The sequence below is a fragment of the Penicillium solitum genome, assembly GCF_028829755.1.
Source record: "Penicillium solitum strain IBT 25940 chromosome Unknown utg000002l_segment0_segment0, whole genome shotgun sequence".
NCBI lineage: Eukaryota > Fungi > Ascomycota > Eurotiomycetes > Eurotiales > Aspergillaceae > Penicillium > Penicillium solitum.
In genome coordinates this window covers 101,392-116,515 of record NW_027072122.1, presented here as the reverse complement: position 1 = coordinate 116,515, position 15,124 = coordinate 101,392, and the positions used below count along the sequence as shown (strand labels likewise).

At 48.3% G+C, this 15,124-nt stretch overlaps 5 protein-coding genes across 5 annotated transcripts; 1 reads left to right on the top strand and 4 right to left on the bottom strand.

Moving 5' to 3' along the window:
• Nucleotides 1–26: 26 nt before the first annotated feature.
• On the bottom strand, nt 27–3,214 carry hdaA (histone deacetylase hdaA; the record flags this gene model as incomplete). The annotated part of the gene is made up of 15 exons (XM_040958581.2): nt 27–359; nt 424–530; nt 586–665; nt 723–808; nt 866–958; nt 1,009–1,072; nt 1,122–1,169; nt 1,224–1,335; nt 1,385–1,592; nt 1,646–1,773; nt 1,825–1,937; nt 1,989–2,127; nt 2,183–2,196; nt 2,250–2,538; nt 2,599–3,214. The coding sequence occupies 15 exons, from the start codon at nt 3,212–3,214 to the stop codon at nt 162–164; spliced, it is 2,295 nt and encodes a 764-aa protein (XP_040810904.1). The 3' UTR covers nt 27–161.
• Nucleotides 3,215–4,587: 1,373 nt separating this feature from the next.
• On the bottom strand, nt 4,588–5,856 carry gpdA (glyceraldehyde 3-phosphate dehydrogenase GpdA; the record flags this gene model as incomplete). Its single annotated transcript, XM_040958670.1, has 5 exons — nt 4,588–4,787; nt 4,849–5,536; nt 5,603–5,666; nt 5,740–5,753; nt 5,809–5,856. The coding sequence occupies 5 exons, from the start codon at nt 5,854–5,856 to the stop codon at nt 4,588–4,590; spliced, it is 1,014 nt and encodes a 337-aa protein (XP_040810946.1).
• A 1,442-nt stretch (nt 5,857–7,298) lies between these two features.
• Nucleotides 7,299–7,992, bottom strand: N7455_003670 (PHO88 family protein; the record flags this gene model as incomplete). The annotated part of the gene is made up of 3 exons (XM_040958612.2): nt 7,299–7,684; nt 7,742–7,902; nt 7,976–7,992. The coding sequence occupies 3 exons, from the start codon at nt 7,990–7,992 to the stop codon at nt 7,299–7,301; spliced, it is 564 nt and encodes a 187-aa protein (XP_040810924.1).
• Nucleotides 7,993–8,500: 508 nt separating this feature from the next.
• htz1 (histone H2AZ) lies at nt 8,501–9,839 on the top strand. Its single transcript, XM_040958642.2, has 3 exons — nt 8,501–8,900; nt 9,171–9,240; nt 9,301–9,839. Exons 1-3 carry the CDS (start codon nt 8,802–8,804, stop codon nt 9,549–9,551), a joined length of 420 nt encoding a protein of 139 aa, XP_040810933.1. The 5' UTR covers nt 8,501–8,801; the 3' UTR covers nt 9,552–9,839.
• Nucleotides 9,840–10,591: 752 nt separating this feature from the next.
• Nucleotides 10,592–13,507, bottom strand: N7455_003668 (uncharacterized protein). Its single transcript, XM_040958685.2, has 3 exons — nt 13,002–13,507; nt 12,361–12,907; nt 10,592–12,287 (listed from the first exon to the last, which is right to left on the bottom strand). The coding sequence occupies exons 1-3, from the start codon at nt 13,326–13,328 to the stop codon at nt 11,368–11,370; spliced, it is 1,794 nt and encodes a 597-aa protein (XP_040810884.2). The 5' UTR covers nt 13,329–13,507; the 3' UTR covers nt 10,592–11,367.
• Nucleotides 13,508–15,124: the final 1,617 nt, after the last annotated feature.

Below are 15,124 nucleotides of genomic sequence, written 5' to 3'. Positions count from 1 at the left end.
AAGCAAATATAACCAAAATAGTAACTGGCAAGATAATTTCATGTCATTACTAGGGTATGAAAAAGAGAAATTCTTCGATAATAGACCGCATAACTCCATGCACAACCTTGGGAATGAGGTCTACGGATTCGCCGGCCCTCAATCAGGAATCAGCAAAGAAATCAAGAATCTTCATCTGATTCCTCCTCCACCCGGTCAGCGCGCTCGGAGATCCACTTGTACACTTCCTCCTTATGCTCGTCAAGCATCTCGTTCAGATCAAATTTCGGGGAATGAACCAGCTTTCCGTAGCGCTTAGAAGGCCGTCGGTCTTGGATATCCCAAATGCCGTGTGAGTTGGAAACAAACACGATGGAGTTCTAAAATAAGAGGAATAGTGTGAGTAAAAGGATATCATTGACAAATAATTTGTGGGTGGCTTACCTCGCGGTACCACTTCGATAGCCAGGTCTGCGTGTGAGATGCGATCGCGCGGACTGGGTTCTCAGACACGAAGGAGACCACGCCGTTGACACGCTTGTATAGGTTTTCTACTCGGTTATTAGCAAAGTTACCCAGCCTGATACCCGGTTGGCCTGAACGTACCCCTATTGATCAACAAGTTCGCCACGCCGAGGAAAGCGTTGCCAACGCCGAGCAGGAAGATGTCGGTTGCCTGGTTCGCACTTTTGATAACTTGTCAGCTCAATAATAACCAATGTTCTCGATTAGCCGTAGCTTACTCAATGTAGTTGTCCCACAAGTACCCGGCAAGCTCTTCGGTGGCAGACGGGCGGTCCTCGTCATCTGCCTCGTATCGACCCGCAGCCTAAAACCATTCAAATCAGTCGATGGCCTGTACAAAGAAGTGCACAGCTAGACTTACCCCTTCCCGAGATACGTGCTTGGGAACGTTGACATCGATCACCGCGTAGCCCTTACCCACGATCCATTTGACATACTCCGTAAGTGAATCAGCCTTACGTTATGTTAGCAGACAATCCCAACCAACCATCTCGAATCACGTACCATCCAAACATTATGCGCTTCCAGCTTATTGGTCACGGGATGAGGCTGTCCCACAATCTCAGGTCTACCTATTGTCAGCTATACATTTCGCGGCGTAGTATTCAAACACTTACGGATCGTGGAAGATGACAATAAGCGGCACACGTTCGTGATAGTTTTTGCTGCCAGATGATGAGCCCTAGCTTAGAATATCGAGATCCAGTGGTGCAACTTACCTTGCAAGAACTTGTTTGTCAAATGATTTAGAAATAGCGGTGCGGTAAATGTGTAGCGGGGTGAGCTTGCAGCTTTCATACAGCTCGTTCGACTGGTGAATGCGGAGGATATCTAGATAATCCATCAGCTCTGTTGAGTGGGAGTAATCTGTCGTTCTTACCGTGAAGACGATTCGCGTAGATCGGGTGAGTAGATGTCTTGGGGTACAGGCGACTCCAATAATGGGATTGGATGCTCCTCACCCGACGGACCGCTGCGACTGCAGAATCAGTCGGAGAGCTGCTAAGCAAACGGTCCGGAGGTTCCCCCATAAGGGTCTTGGTCACAGCCAGAGCCGACTTCGAGATAGACTTGAAGTTGTATCCACCCTGTTTCAAGGTCAGATCAAGCAAGCAACAATCTAAAGAGACAATCCACGTACCTCCAAGCAAACAGCGACCTTTCCATTGGCCAAAGTCATGAGCAAGTGGGTCATTTGGGCATAGCAAGCTGGCGAGACAAAGCAGCCACCCAGTACATCACCAGCGGCAGCATCAAACCCAGCAGCGACTGTTATGGTCAGTAAATCTATACCAAATAAAGAGACGGGGGTATTCTCACCAATCACCAAGTCGGGATCGAATTCTTGGGCGATGGGCATCACCACTTCCTGGAAGGCGAACATGTAGTCACCATCGCCCATACCCTGAGTGGGCCATGGAATGTTGACATTTCTAGGAAGGGTGAGAATTTAGTCATTTCGTGTGCTTGAAGACAAAACTCACTTTCCGACTCCGGCGCCTGAGCCACAGTGATCCCAGTCTCCTGCAGGGCCTCCGGGGTAGAAGCCACCGTCCTGGTAAACATGCAGGGAAATGTAAAGAACATTAGGGTCGTCGTAAAATGCTTTCTGGATGCCGTTGCCTATGATATGTGAGCTTGAATTATTTCCAAATGCCGCGCTGAGGGTTAAGCATACCATGGTGAACATCCCTAATACAAGTCAGTACTGCTGCAGTGGCCAAATGGCGATGGATGGTACTGACCAGTCAAGAATCATAATCTTCCGGCACGCGTCTCCTAGTCTATTTTGACAAACGCGTGCTGCAACACATACATTGTTAAATAGACAGAATCCCATCGCGGCATCATCCTCAGCATGGTGACCGGGTGGACGAATGACGGCTATGGCATTTCTCACCTGACGCTGGGCGACGGCCAAGCACGTCTCGATTGCGCCACCAGTAGACAAAATGGCCGAAGCGAAGGTCAGATTATTAAAATAGATGGAGTCACGATCTTTCTCCAACTGAATAAGCACCTCGTTAGGCATATCTATTCATTGGGTCAGCGAATCTATCAAGGCCAGCTTTTCCGGTGGTGGGAATGACACACCTGTCGTGCTTCGAACAAATGCATAGTGGGCATCTTTATGGATGAGGGTAACTTCCTCCTCGGTTGCATCACGGGCGTGGATTCGTTGCAAGGTATGGGGCGCCAAAGGTCGAGACGACTCTGGGTCGTCGACGAGACCGGCGCGACATAACTCCTTGTAAATGTAGTAGATGCGTCTGGGATCCTCTGGGTGGACATCACTCTGTGGACGAACCTCACAGTGGTAGCGCATGCGATGATCATAACAAAGTCCTGTGGCAAGCGATGCCAGTGGGAGGCCCGATTTAGCCATAACTTCGTCGTCAGACCAGTCAGAGTCAGGCTCAACTAGGCTATCACGTTTTAACTGTTCAGCAGCAGAACTATCACCGTCACTCGTCTTAGTCAAACGTTCAGGAGGGGCCATTCCAGTGGAGGCAGTGGTCTCCCGAGGTTGAGACTGCTCAGAGCCGGGTGATAGTGACGTGGGAACCGATTGGGGGAGGGAAGGAGCAAGATTGGGGGTGGGGTGATTGCTGATATGTGTGGGAAGCGGGACTCCAGTGAAAGATGGGTTTGCAGTCAAGGTGGAAAGGGTATGGGAATCACCCATAACTGTATCCCCGTCCTCCTCCATCACGAAAGGGGAAGCCACGGGAAGCCCTATGATTTAATTCAAACTTGGCTCCTATTGGTTCATTACCAAGCACTACCACATCAGAGGTTTTGAGCTTGTGTGGCAATCTTAGAGCTTAATATCGGACTAATGATGATTCGGTTGATGCTTCTGGTCCACGCCGTCAAATGCACCTTGGATAGCAAAGTGTGAAATAGAGCAATCGGTCAAATGTTCCAGTTGTTGGCCAATGATTTGATGTTCGCCAAAGATTGCAGGATGTCTCAAGGTGCGATGTGATTTGTCCAAGCATACGGTGGTATACAATCGTCTCCTGCCGTAGATTGGACTGACACTGTAATTCACCAGCAGTGTAATGAAGCAAGAGTAATCTTCCAATGAATAATTTCCAGAGAGAAATTCAATCCAGACTTTTATGTAGTGGGTAGAAATGAAAAACAGAATAGCCAAGTCCACTGAGTGACAATGGGAATGGATCAATGTGCATGTTGGATCCCTTTTGGGCCAGTCTTTCTTATTGCCAGATATTATTATACTCACCGCCCGCCCGACCGCCACTAGGAATGGATTAGCGTGATGCATTATAATTGGCGGTGAGCATTTAACATTTGTTGACTGATCAACCTCTGCGGTTTAGAGGGCTTATCGTTTCTGTCTTGAAAGGTTTCCAAAGTACGAAGTAGGATGAACGGTTTGATTGTCAGATTGAAGTAACTTATGGAGAAAAGTCTATCGATAGATAGTGTCGGGTTGCGTTTAATAATATCTATAGAAACAGTCAGCCGCATGCGGCCTCTATACTTGACGATCATAGATATTTACATACAGTTGGCTCTAGATGAATGATATCATGAGACGTGCTACATGCTACGTGTTACGAGGTTTTTATATGTCAATTCTATATTTTTGGACAATTTATTTTTCTTGTTATATAGCCAGAAAGATAATGATTGACTACAGACTGTAGAATCTGATGGAAAGCACAACATGTATGACATGTGGTGTACCTACATATGCAGGTGGATATATGTATGTAGTTCCTTTGGAGACATACAGTACGGAGTACTCACCCTCAATGGTCTTTCGATCAGTAGATGCAAAATCTCAATTTTGGCAAGTATGAAAATACCTTGAGATTAATACATTGGCTGTACATGGAGATAGATGTCAAGTCATTCTATTCAGGAAGACATATGGCCTACGGCAGATTGATGGAGAAGAATGAATTGGAAATGGTTTGTTTCATTAAATGACGTTATCATCTTGCTTTTGTCTACAAGGCGGAGCCCTTATGCACCCATATTTGTAGGTTGTGCGACAAGGTACCCAGCACCTTAAAGAACACTTCTGACCCCAGGACGCTGTCCTGATTCCTACTGGGAATCGACACCGGCAATGTAGGAGATGAGGTCAACAACACGGCGGGAGTAACCCCACTCGTTGTCGTACCAGGAGACAAGCTTGATGAAGTTGGCGTTAAGGGCGATACCGGCGGCGGCATCGAAGATGGAGGAGCGCTCATCACCGTTAAGATCGGTGGAGACAACCTGGTCCTCAGTGTAGCCAAGGATACCTAAAATAGTTTGTCAGTATGTTGCGTAGTGAACACGGTTGGAAAAAAAAATGCAACTCACCCTTGAGCTCGCCGTTCTCGGAAGCGGCCTTGATGACGGCCTTGATCTCCTCGTAGGAAGCACCCTTCTCGATGCGGCAGGTAAGGTCGACAACGGAGACGTTGGCGGTGGGGACACGCATGGCCATACCAGTGAGCTTGCCGTTGAGCTCGGGGATAACCTTGCCGACAGCCTTGGCGGCACCGGTGGAGGAGGGGATAATGTTCTGGGCCGCAGTACGGCCACCACGCCAGTCCTTGGAGGAAGGAGCATCGACGGTCTTCTGGGTGGCGGTGTAGGAGTGGACGGTGGTCATGAGACCCTCAACGATACCGAAGTTGTCGTTGATGACCTTGGCGAGAGGAGCCAAGCAGTTGGTGGTGCAAGAGGCGTTGGAGAGAACGTTGACATCCTTGGTGTAAGACTTGTTGTTGACACCCATGACGAACATGGGGGCATCGGCGGAGGGAGCGGAGATGATGACCTTCTTGGCACCACCCTTCAAGTGAGCAGAGGCCTTCTCCTGAGTGGTGAAGACACCGGTGGACTCGACAATGTAGGCGGCACCGGCCTTGCCCCAGGGGATGGCAGCGGGGTCACGCTCGGTGAAGAAGGTGACCTTCTTGCCGTTGACGATGAGACCGTCCTCAACGTGCTCGATCTCACCCTTGAACTGACCGTGGGTGGAGTCGTACTTGAGCATGTAGGCCTATGCCGCAGATGGGAGGTTAATACTAGGCTACTAGGAAGTGGCTGATTTGGGGAAGAAACATACAGCGTAGTGAGTCTCAATGAAGGGGTCGTTGACAGCGACAACCTCAACATCGGGGTTGTTGATACTAAAAGTATGAGTTAGAATGCTTCTCGGGATTTTTTCTTTCTTTCTTTTTATTCTTTCAGTGTGCAACTTACGCATTGCGGAAGACCTGTGACGTTGTTAGTATCTGAAGCAGAAAGGTGACAGTGAAGAGAACCACTTACAATGCGGCCAATACGACCGAAACCGTTGATACCGACTTGGACAACCATGATTGCGGTTTACTGGAAGCTGTTAGCTTGTGTAAAGAGTGATAGATGATAAGAGGATGACCAACTTACTGTAATAGTGAAGTAATTGATGGGAAGGGGAGAATTGGGATGGAGAAGAAAAGAAGAAGAAAAAAAAAGAAGATCTGGGGGAGGGGGAGGATTAATGAATGGATGACTGACGCAATGGACAGATCACCCCCTCACCGAAGAGACGGACGGGGACTCTCACACATTCTCTCCTGGTGCACTCTACCTACAGCAGAAACAGCAGACCGAACTAGATTTCCCGACTGTTGCCGCTTGTACATCTGCCCAGCAACGCATTTCCGGTTTCATACACCGGGGAAATCAGGAAGAGTCACGATATTGGGGCCTTCCTCTGCCCCTCGGTAGCTCCCGTCTACCAATAGGAATCCACTAAACCCCAACTGCTCGGGTTGTTACTATTCTTCGGAGCTTTCTCTTGAATATTTTGCCTATTCGGTGTCTACTCGGGTACAACGGAGATGATCACGATAATCTTAGGTACGGAATTGAAATGATTCCCGAGGTGGTTGACTAAAGGAACTATGAACTATGACGCTGTAGTTTTGGAGGGGCAATGGAGGGGCAAAACATACCAGGGCTACCTTGGGTATTATGGAGAGGTATGTGCATACAGAGAATCATCCAGTTAAAACTGATAGAATTAAGATAAATCATTATTTGATTTATTAACCTTCTAACTACTTTGTACATAACATGCTGTATTCCTCCACTTATGCGGGCCAACCGTGTGGTTCAAACCCCTGCGGTGGACGGATTGAGTATGGGTGATATAGCTTGGTGGCTCCCGCCCTCAAAGGAGTCACCGGTATCTCAACAACATGGGGCCACGGGACCTGGCAGACTTTTTTTTTTATTGGATTTTTCTGTTTGGGAATTATTCGAATTAATCGAATTATTATTTGGAGCTTTTGAGGGGTTTAAACTACTGGGGTCCCCAATATTCCAACCTTGGAAGCCGTCGAGGACTGGATTATCAATCCTTGTTTTGCCTCAACGGCGCTCGTGGACGAATCACGAACCCCCGACATGAACCTCACTGATAATCCCTGAGCTATGTTATCTATGAGACCTCTCTCATCAGGCCATATCAGCATGCATCTCGGAGCCGACAGATCAGTGGCGCAATCTCAGAGGTGCCATGACTGAACGTCCTTTTGTACAGGAGTTAGATCATACAATATACGGGAAATGGCATGACCAGAAGGGAATTCACACAGATTAACAATATAGTCCAGACCTTACCCAGAAAGGACGGACGGCCTGGACTTGTTAGGATGAATTATGGATTATGGTACAATGGGAAGAAATGAACAGCGTGCTATCATTCAAATCGGCCACCGACAACCCAATAGGGGGAAATCAATTGATGGCCTAGAGCAACCCAGCATTTGCATTTATTCCTCCTTGACACCACCACGCCAGTTCTTCTCGGCAGCCTCAATGGAGGCCTTGTCGCTCTTGGGTCCACCCTGGGACATGAAGCCACCGGCGGCCTTGAAGGGACGAGCGAGATCACCAGTAGCGGGCTTGCCGAAGACGTGGATCTTGGCCAGGTTGGACTCGAAGGCGCCCTTGAGGGGGATGATCGACTGGATGAGGAGGGGGTTGGTGTACTGGAAGTACAGGTGCATCACACCCATCATGCCGACACCCATAAGCTGGCTGCGGAGCAGCTGGCGCAGCTGAGCCTTGTCGTAGTCCATGTTGGTGGTGGTCACGGGCTTGGGCTCCTCGGTGCTACCCATCGCGGCGGGCTCAACGTACTTGAGGGTCGTCATGTCTAAAGGATATCGCATTTAGTTTTGGTCATTGTGGGGAGAGCACGCGATCGACATACCCTTCTTTTGGTTGATCTTCAACTGGGTGTATAGGTGGACAGCCAGGATGAGGACATTGGACAAGATGTAGCATCCGCGCACCAACATCAGGACTTGAGGATCCTCAAAGGGAACCTTCTTGGCCAGCTGCATCATCACCAAGATGATGGCGAGGTTGGTACTGTGCGACCATTGTCAGTTTCCGTAAACGATAGAGTTTGTATTTAAATCATGAAATTTTCCATCAAGCATACATTTGAGGAGACACCATTTTGCCGGATACTGTTCGATATGGAGAAATCGTTGAGTATAGGGGAGTACAACGCGAACGAAACTTGAAAGTCGCGGGCCACCTGGCATTTCTGGAAGGTCAGGGATCCGGAAGAAATTATATTCCGGCGCTATCTATTCGCATCTGGTCGCCTGAGGCGTTAGGGTTTGTCGCCTGATTTATGAGGCTGGAGATCATGTGACCTCCCCCGCTGGTCATAGCTGGGAACTGTGATGGTCCAGCTTCAAACCAGACCAGCTTATTGTGCAAAAGGTCAGCAACCACCACATCAGTGGACTTGCATTTTAACTTGAAGTTGCACAATGGTATGGATTATGGCAACTACAGGAATTTCATATATGAATCCTAGCCATAGATGCCGGAGGCATCCATTCCCTCCAGCCAGCTGAAGGCGCACTGGCTTCCATCATGGTCTCCTCGCATGCCACAACTAACCATGTCTTCTGTCTACGTTTTTTCAAAAAGAGAAAGAAACAAAAAAAAGAAAGAAATTGATAACCTCTACAGCAGCTGATTTCTAGATGATCCAAATGGCCCTGCAGGTGGCCATATATACAGCCAAGAACCCCAACGCTGTGAGAAAGGATGCTTCCATTTTGGGACTAGCGCCAAGTGTCTTTTTGGCACACCCGGCGCCAGGCACATTCTGACTTCTCCATCCATCAACAACGCGCCCATCTTCCGCACCCTGAATCGTCTCCACATCCACACCACTGCCAAATCGTCTTGGTTTCTGTTTCTATCTGCCATACCTACCTCTGCGACCGTCTTCGCACATTTATTTCGCAATGCCTGGCGGAAAGGGAAAGTCTATTGGTGGAAAGGGCGGAAAGGGTGATGCTGCGGGGAAGGCCCAAAAGTCTCACAGCGCAAAGGCTGGTCTGCAGGTTAGTGGGATCATGACTCCTCTCATTGCCGGCTTAGGATTCGACTCGTCCGAGAGTGGTCATGCGATACGAGCGATGAGTTACTCGATGAAAACTGCCCCTCGAAGACGCGTCGACTCGGTCCCTCGTTGTTGCTCGATAAGGGGCATTTTCTTTCGATATCTATGGAACTCATACCATGTCGTCGCATACCCTCTCTTTCGACCATGTTTTCTTCTAATCGCCAGCTGTCTAATATGACGCGACTGCTAACTCAAATTTACCCTCCAGTTCCCCTGTGGCCGTGTCAAGCGTTTCTTGAAGAACAACACTCAGAACAAGATGCGTGTCGGTGCTAAGGGTATGCTATTCCGCTTCAACTGATACCCCAAAGCCGTCGCTAACACTTTTCCTCCTATAGCTGCCGTCTACGTGACCGCTGTTCTTGAGTACCTCACTGCTGAAGTTCTCGAACTGGCGGGTAACGCCGCCAAGGATCTTAAGGTCAAGCGTATCACGCCTCGCCACCTCCAGCTCGCCATCCGTGGTGATGAAGAATTGGACACCCTTATTCGCGCAACTATCGCCTTCGGTGGTGTCCTGCCCCGCATCAACCGTGCACTGCTCCTGAAGGTTGAGCAGAAGAAGAAGGGTGGCAAGATCGAGCTCTAAATCAACATCTGAAAAAAGTTCCGAAAAGTTGGGCTGCCACCGCGGGAGGTACCGTCGAGACCTCAACACCTTGACTCCTAACCCTACGACTAATCCCGGCGGCCCTTTTGTTCGGTCCTCTCGTCTTTGTTCTTCACGGCGCTCTACTTTGATGTTTTTTTTTTTTTTCTGATATTCCCCGGTCTTTGCTTTCAATCGTGTTTCTTTTCATTTCGAGTTCATAGGGCGCTGTAATGGGAAATGGGGATATCCTGGTAGTGGGAATTTTACTGATTCGATGTGCTTCACGATTCATTTTACTATGTATATGTAGTAATTGTACGATTATATATTTGGTAGACTTTTACCTAAGTACGAGCACACAGCAGAAGTCTCTTGAGTATAGAATCCCGGAACTTCCAAGGTTGTGCTTCTGTGATTGGACTGATTATCCACATCACATTCCTGAGGGGTCAAACATTTACATTGTATGAATACTTTAAAAGACCTTGCATACAAAATCAGGAACTTTACTAGCTCCACGGGGGATCGACAGGGACAAACATGCATAACTCCGAGAGATAAACAATATGGGACCGCGTCATTCGTTCTTGGCATCTGGATTTTGGGTTTATCCCTGAGATGGAATGAAGGTAAAATGAGGTACTTTTTTACTGTTGGAAATCGTCATAGTGGTGAGACCCAGAAATTCAGGTTAGAAGTACGGAGCGGAGATTCTATCAGAATATTTACATACAACTATGATATCGACTCACTTACTAGTAGGATAGAAGTAAGGTAGAAGGTACATGGATTGAACTGTGAGAATCTGAGTACAAGGGCAAAGGCAAGAGAAAAAAAAAAGGATCCCTAGACTGCAAGATACCAAGCACGAAGAGGAATAGAACCCTCCAGAATGGGAAATTGGGAAATATATCAACATCACTGACACAGGAATGCAAAAGATGCATTCACACCGTGGAAGGTAGATCTGTAGAATCGGTACAATCGAAGGTAGCGGAATCACAATCAATATAGCTGTTTCATTTTTGGAAGGGGAAAAAAACAACAGAACAGAGTTGTGGATTCACCCTGATCACCATTTCGCGAGACGAGCGACGTTCAGTCAAAGGGGAAAGCAGTCAAAGCACGCGGAAAAAGAAAGCAAAAAGAAAAGAAGTAAAAAAGAAGAAACAGGCATGTCACAACCATCTTACCCGGACAAACCGAACATGAATTTCCCCCATGTAGGAGAAAGCAGTTGTCGGGATAAGACGGGCCAGAAACATTAAAACAGATGCGAGTCACCCCATGTACAAACTAAAACAGACAAGAATATGCAAAATGCTGGTATTGTCGTTTCTTCTGCCGTGGGCAGAAGGTCTTGTGTCATTCTTCGTATGCGTCCCATATCACCAGGAGGCGTTCGGGGTCGTGGAGTTCGTTCCGACACAGCATAAATAGAAATCCATGGATTTGCAAGGCGCCCGCAATTATCAGAAAGTGTTGGAAATAAAAAAAAGTATCAGTCCAGAAACAAGTCCAGAGTCTTCATGAAACTGTGAGTCGGGGAAATTTCAAAAGCATTCATCCAAACCGCGTGTTGGGCTGCCCCAAAAGAAAAGGAAACGTCTAAAACTTGGCTAGATCAGCGAAACAAAGGATTTTCTGGTCTTTTTTTTGTGTTGTTGTCATCTCGTCATCCCTCATCGAATCGTAAGCCGGTAATTCGCAGAACAGGGACTCGTAATACAAGTCGTATTCGTCTCGCGGCAAATCAGTCGGATGCTGGCAATAAAAAGGGGAGTCGCCATCTTCAATAAATTCGTCCAATGTTCTACTCCACGATGATCTCTACTCCGGAGTTGGTGCGGAGCTCATCGCTTCCACGGGCTTGGTGGCCATTCTGGCGGCGAAATCCGGTGCCCTTGTCGGGGGTCGGGCCACGGGGTTGGCGGACGGGCATGCGCTCCTGCTGGCCATCATATCCCATACCCATGCCGCGGTTGCTACCAATGGCGCCAGCGTTAGATTGTTGGCTGTCCTGTTCCCAAGAGAACATGCCTCTCAGCCGACGGGGGCTGGAGTTGGGGCCACCAATACCGGTGCCGAGGGAAAGACCACCCAGGCTGTTGACCAGCAGGTTGTCGTCACGCTGCATGCCAAGAGAGGAACCAGACTGCGCAGGGGTGAGGGTCGGGGTGTTGGAAGTAGCAGTGGGCGCGCCCTCATACTGGAGGCGGGTACCGTTGGACTGCAACGCGGCGGGGAAGCTAGCGGAGGAAGGCACGGGCGACGGAGTGTAAGATCGCAGGTCGGCAAAGGACTTGGCAGCCCGCAGGTTCTGGCCATTGGCAAAGTTGCCCGGAGAGTCCATTACGCCCAGAAAGCCCGAGTTCTGTCCACGCAAGGTGTTGAAAGCCCCAGGGCCCTCTTGACGAGCCTCACTGAAGTCGATGGTTGCCGCCCGGTTAAGGCCACGACGACCACTGTCCGACTGGCCAGAAGGGGGGATTGAGGACGTCGGGGGGCTGACATTGGCACCTGCGGCGATCTTGAAGACTTGCACCTGGCGCTGTTCGCCGCTGCCACGTGAAGCATGACCCAAGCCCATGTTGTGGGCCAGGGTGTGGACTGTACGACGCTGGGAGGGAGTGAGGTTGTGGGGGAAGATCACGGAATCGCGAACAGTATCTTCCTTGAACAGGAGTAGTTGGGAGTAATAAGAAAGGGTCTGGGTGTCGTTCAAGTCCACATCTGTACACATGAAAAAAGAATTTGGTTAGCGACAGGTCGAAATTTCCGATAACTTTACGAATGTGTAACCTACCAATCTTTTGGCCACGCTGGGACACGGGCGATGGGGAGGTTGCCGGGATGTGCGAGGTGAGCGAAGACATGGAGCTTTGCGTCTGGAGCTGAGGGCCTCCTCCCATCGGGCGGTGCTGTTCTTCCAGCTGGCCACGGCGTTCCCGCTTCTCGCGTTCGATCCGTTCCCGCTCCTGCAGGGGAAGCATCTTCTTGTACTCGACTCGCAATTTCCGACCCTGTAGCTCAAAGTGGTTGAGCACCTCGATCACGGTTGCTGTCTCCTCGGCGGAAGTGAAGTTGGCAAATGCCAACCCACGGAAGACACCATTGTCAAAGTGATAGTTAAATGCGTAGGGCAGGGGAAGGTTGAGCTCTGTCATCAACTGCACCAACTGCTCCTTCTTTACGGCAAAAGGAATATTCTTGATGACAATCGCGGTTGGGATCAATTCGTCGTCGTCGGCAGATGAAGCGGAGGCTTCCGGTCGCATGGCGCTGCTCTGAATGGGACCAGGGCCCAGGTTCGAGAATGCTTGAGGCATATTCGGCTGCTGATCCAACCATGTCTTATAAAGCCTGTTAGTATTTTCCTCTCTTTTTTTCTTCCTCTTCCCCCTCATGAAGATAGGGGGAGTCATTGTTAAATGAGATGAAACATACCGTGGGAAGGCCTGCACGTCCACGGGCATTCGGCTTCAAACTGGCGGAAGCTGAGCGAATTCCTCCGAGTGTTTGTGCATTGGCAAACCCGTTGGGGTTCCAAGTCTGCGAGCCGGAGATATCATATCCGTAATTGTTCTGCAGGGACGGGTTCAAGCGTTCGAGGCGAGCGGACTCGTAACGCATCTGATCCTGCTCGTACATGTTGGTCGGCATCGGACCGTATGCGTCAAACTGTCGAGAAGGTTGACGGTGTAGGGGTTGTTGATGTCTCTGAGACCCAGGGGAACGCGCAGAATGATCGTGATACATGTCTTGATAACTCATCGAGAATTCCACGAGGAATGTGAAAATCCAAACCGGTTTAAGTAATAATTGTCACTACTCCACCATGAGAGCGACGCAAGGCTTGGAAGTAAAGAAACCGTCGAGGGACGGGATTGTGCGGATGTTTTGGGGGAGGAGGAAAACTTTGGACTAAAAGCCGATCGGAGGGAGAGGAGTCTGGGGCGGAGAAGGAAAAAAAAAATAGAAAAATAGAAAAATAAGAAAAATAAGAGAGAAGCAGAATAGAAATGCGAAATATCACCGAAGATCACCAAAGATTCTTTTTCATTCAAGTTCTTTTTTGGCTTTTCTTCGTTTTCTTTTCGGTTCCTTTTTTTTTTGCCCGCGAAGTTGGTTGGATGTGCGTGGGTGTTGTGGTATTGTGGTCCCGGGGGAGGGGATTTCCTTTAGAACTGGGTGGAACTGGACTTTTTCAATGTTCCCAGGTATATAAGAACTAAAACCCCAACCAAAACTGGACAGATCTCTCAAGATAAAATAAAAAGATCAGAGAGCGGGGGAAAAGAGAAGAGAGAGAGAAAAAAAATTAATAAAAAAAAAGAAGAATTCAACAGGAAAAGCGGTCCACAAATCCGCCAAGAACGGAGGGAGTAAGGAGGTGATTAAGTTGAAGAGAGATGAATAGGGAGAAAAAGAGAATGAGATGAGAAGATGAAACGAAGTTAGGTCGAAAAGCAGGTGATCAGTGAGATATGCAGGAAATCAGAAATTAAACCAGTAAGAAAAAAGGATCAAAAGGAGAAAAAGCCATACTTATAGCACTAATATAGAGAGCACCCTTATAGTACTCCGTACTTCGAGTTTATATTAGATCTTCAACTTTTATTCCTCCCCCTGGATCTGAAGGTGGACTCGCCATATACCAATAAGATTATACTATTTAATCTGTGACTGCATGACAGAGTACACCCAGCACAGCCCTAGTACAAGAGAATTGCTTGGTTCTTTTAATTTGTATATCTGTATAATTGTATAATTTGTAACGGTATACACTTCCAACCTGGGAAGGTTTCCCTTGAACTTTTGTTATATTATATGTACTCCGTATTTGTATACATATACACCATGTATTCCCATTTTCCTTGGAATTGGGAACCTTGGAAGGTACCCCCTACCACTCATCACCAACTCAGAGGTGCCTTGGGAGAGGTCAACAGCTCCAGTCTCTCGGCTCCCCTGTCTCTCTCCTGTCAGTTCCTGATGCTCCTTAGCCTTTTACCAAGACGCCGGTGCCTCGTTAGACTCCTCACTAGGCAATTTAGAGGACCCCGTAGTGGACACACTGCGAACTTCTCATCCCTGAACAGATTTGGGGGGAAGTACTCCGTATATTATTTCCATTTCACGGTGTACGGAGTATTACTCCGTCTTCAAATTATTATTTGCATGCACCCGTGGACGAGTCCCACGGGTTGTCTTTGTTTGACGTGTAGACGGGTTCGCGCCCTGCCTCGTGCGTTGCAAGGGGGTTCATTCCTGCACACTGTATGTGATTTCTCTATATTTGACACAACTTGAACATGCATATGGAGTATTTATCATGGACTCCGCTCCATTTTAATTACTGGATTCTTCTGAATATTTCATATTTCATCTGCTTCAGGGGTTGGGGGGGGTTTTTTTTTCCCTATAATTACTTATTACTATTTTCTTCCGGGATACTATTATTACTCCCAAAGTTAGTTCCACCCCCTAATTTCACTTCGCCCCATCCTTCCCACTCAAGGCGAATTCATGACTCGCCACCTTATGAAGCCACCAAGTTATTTTAACAA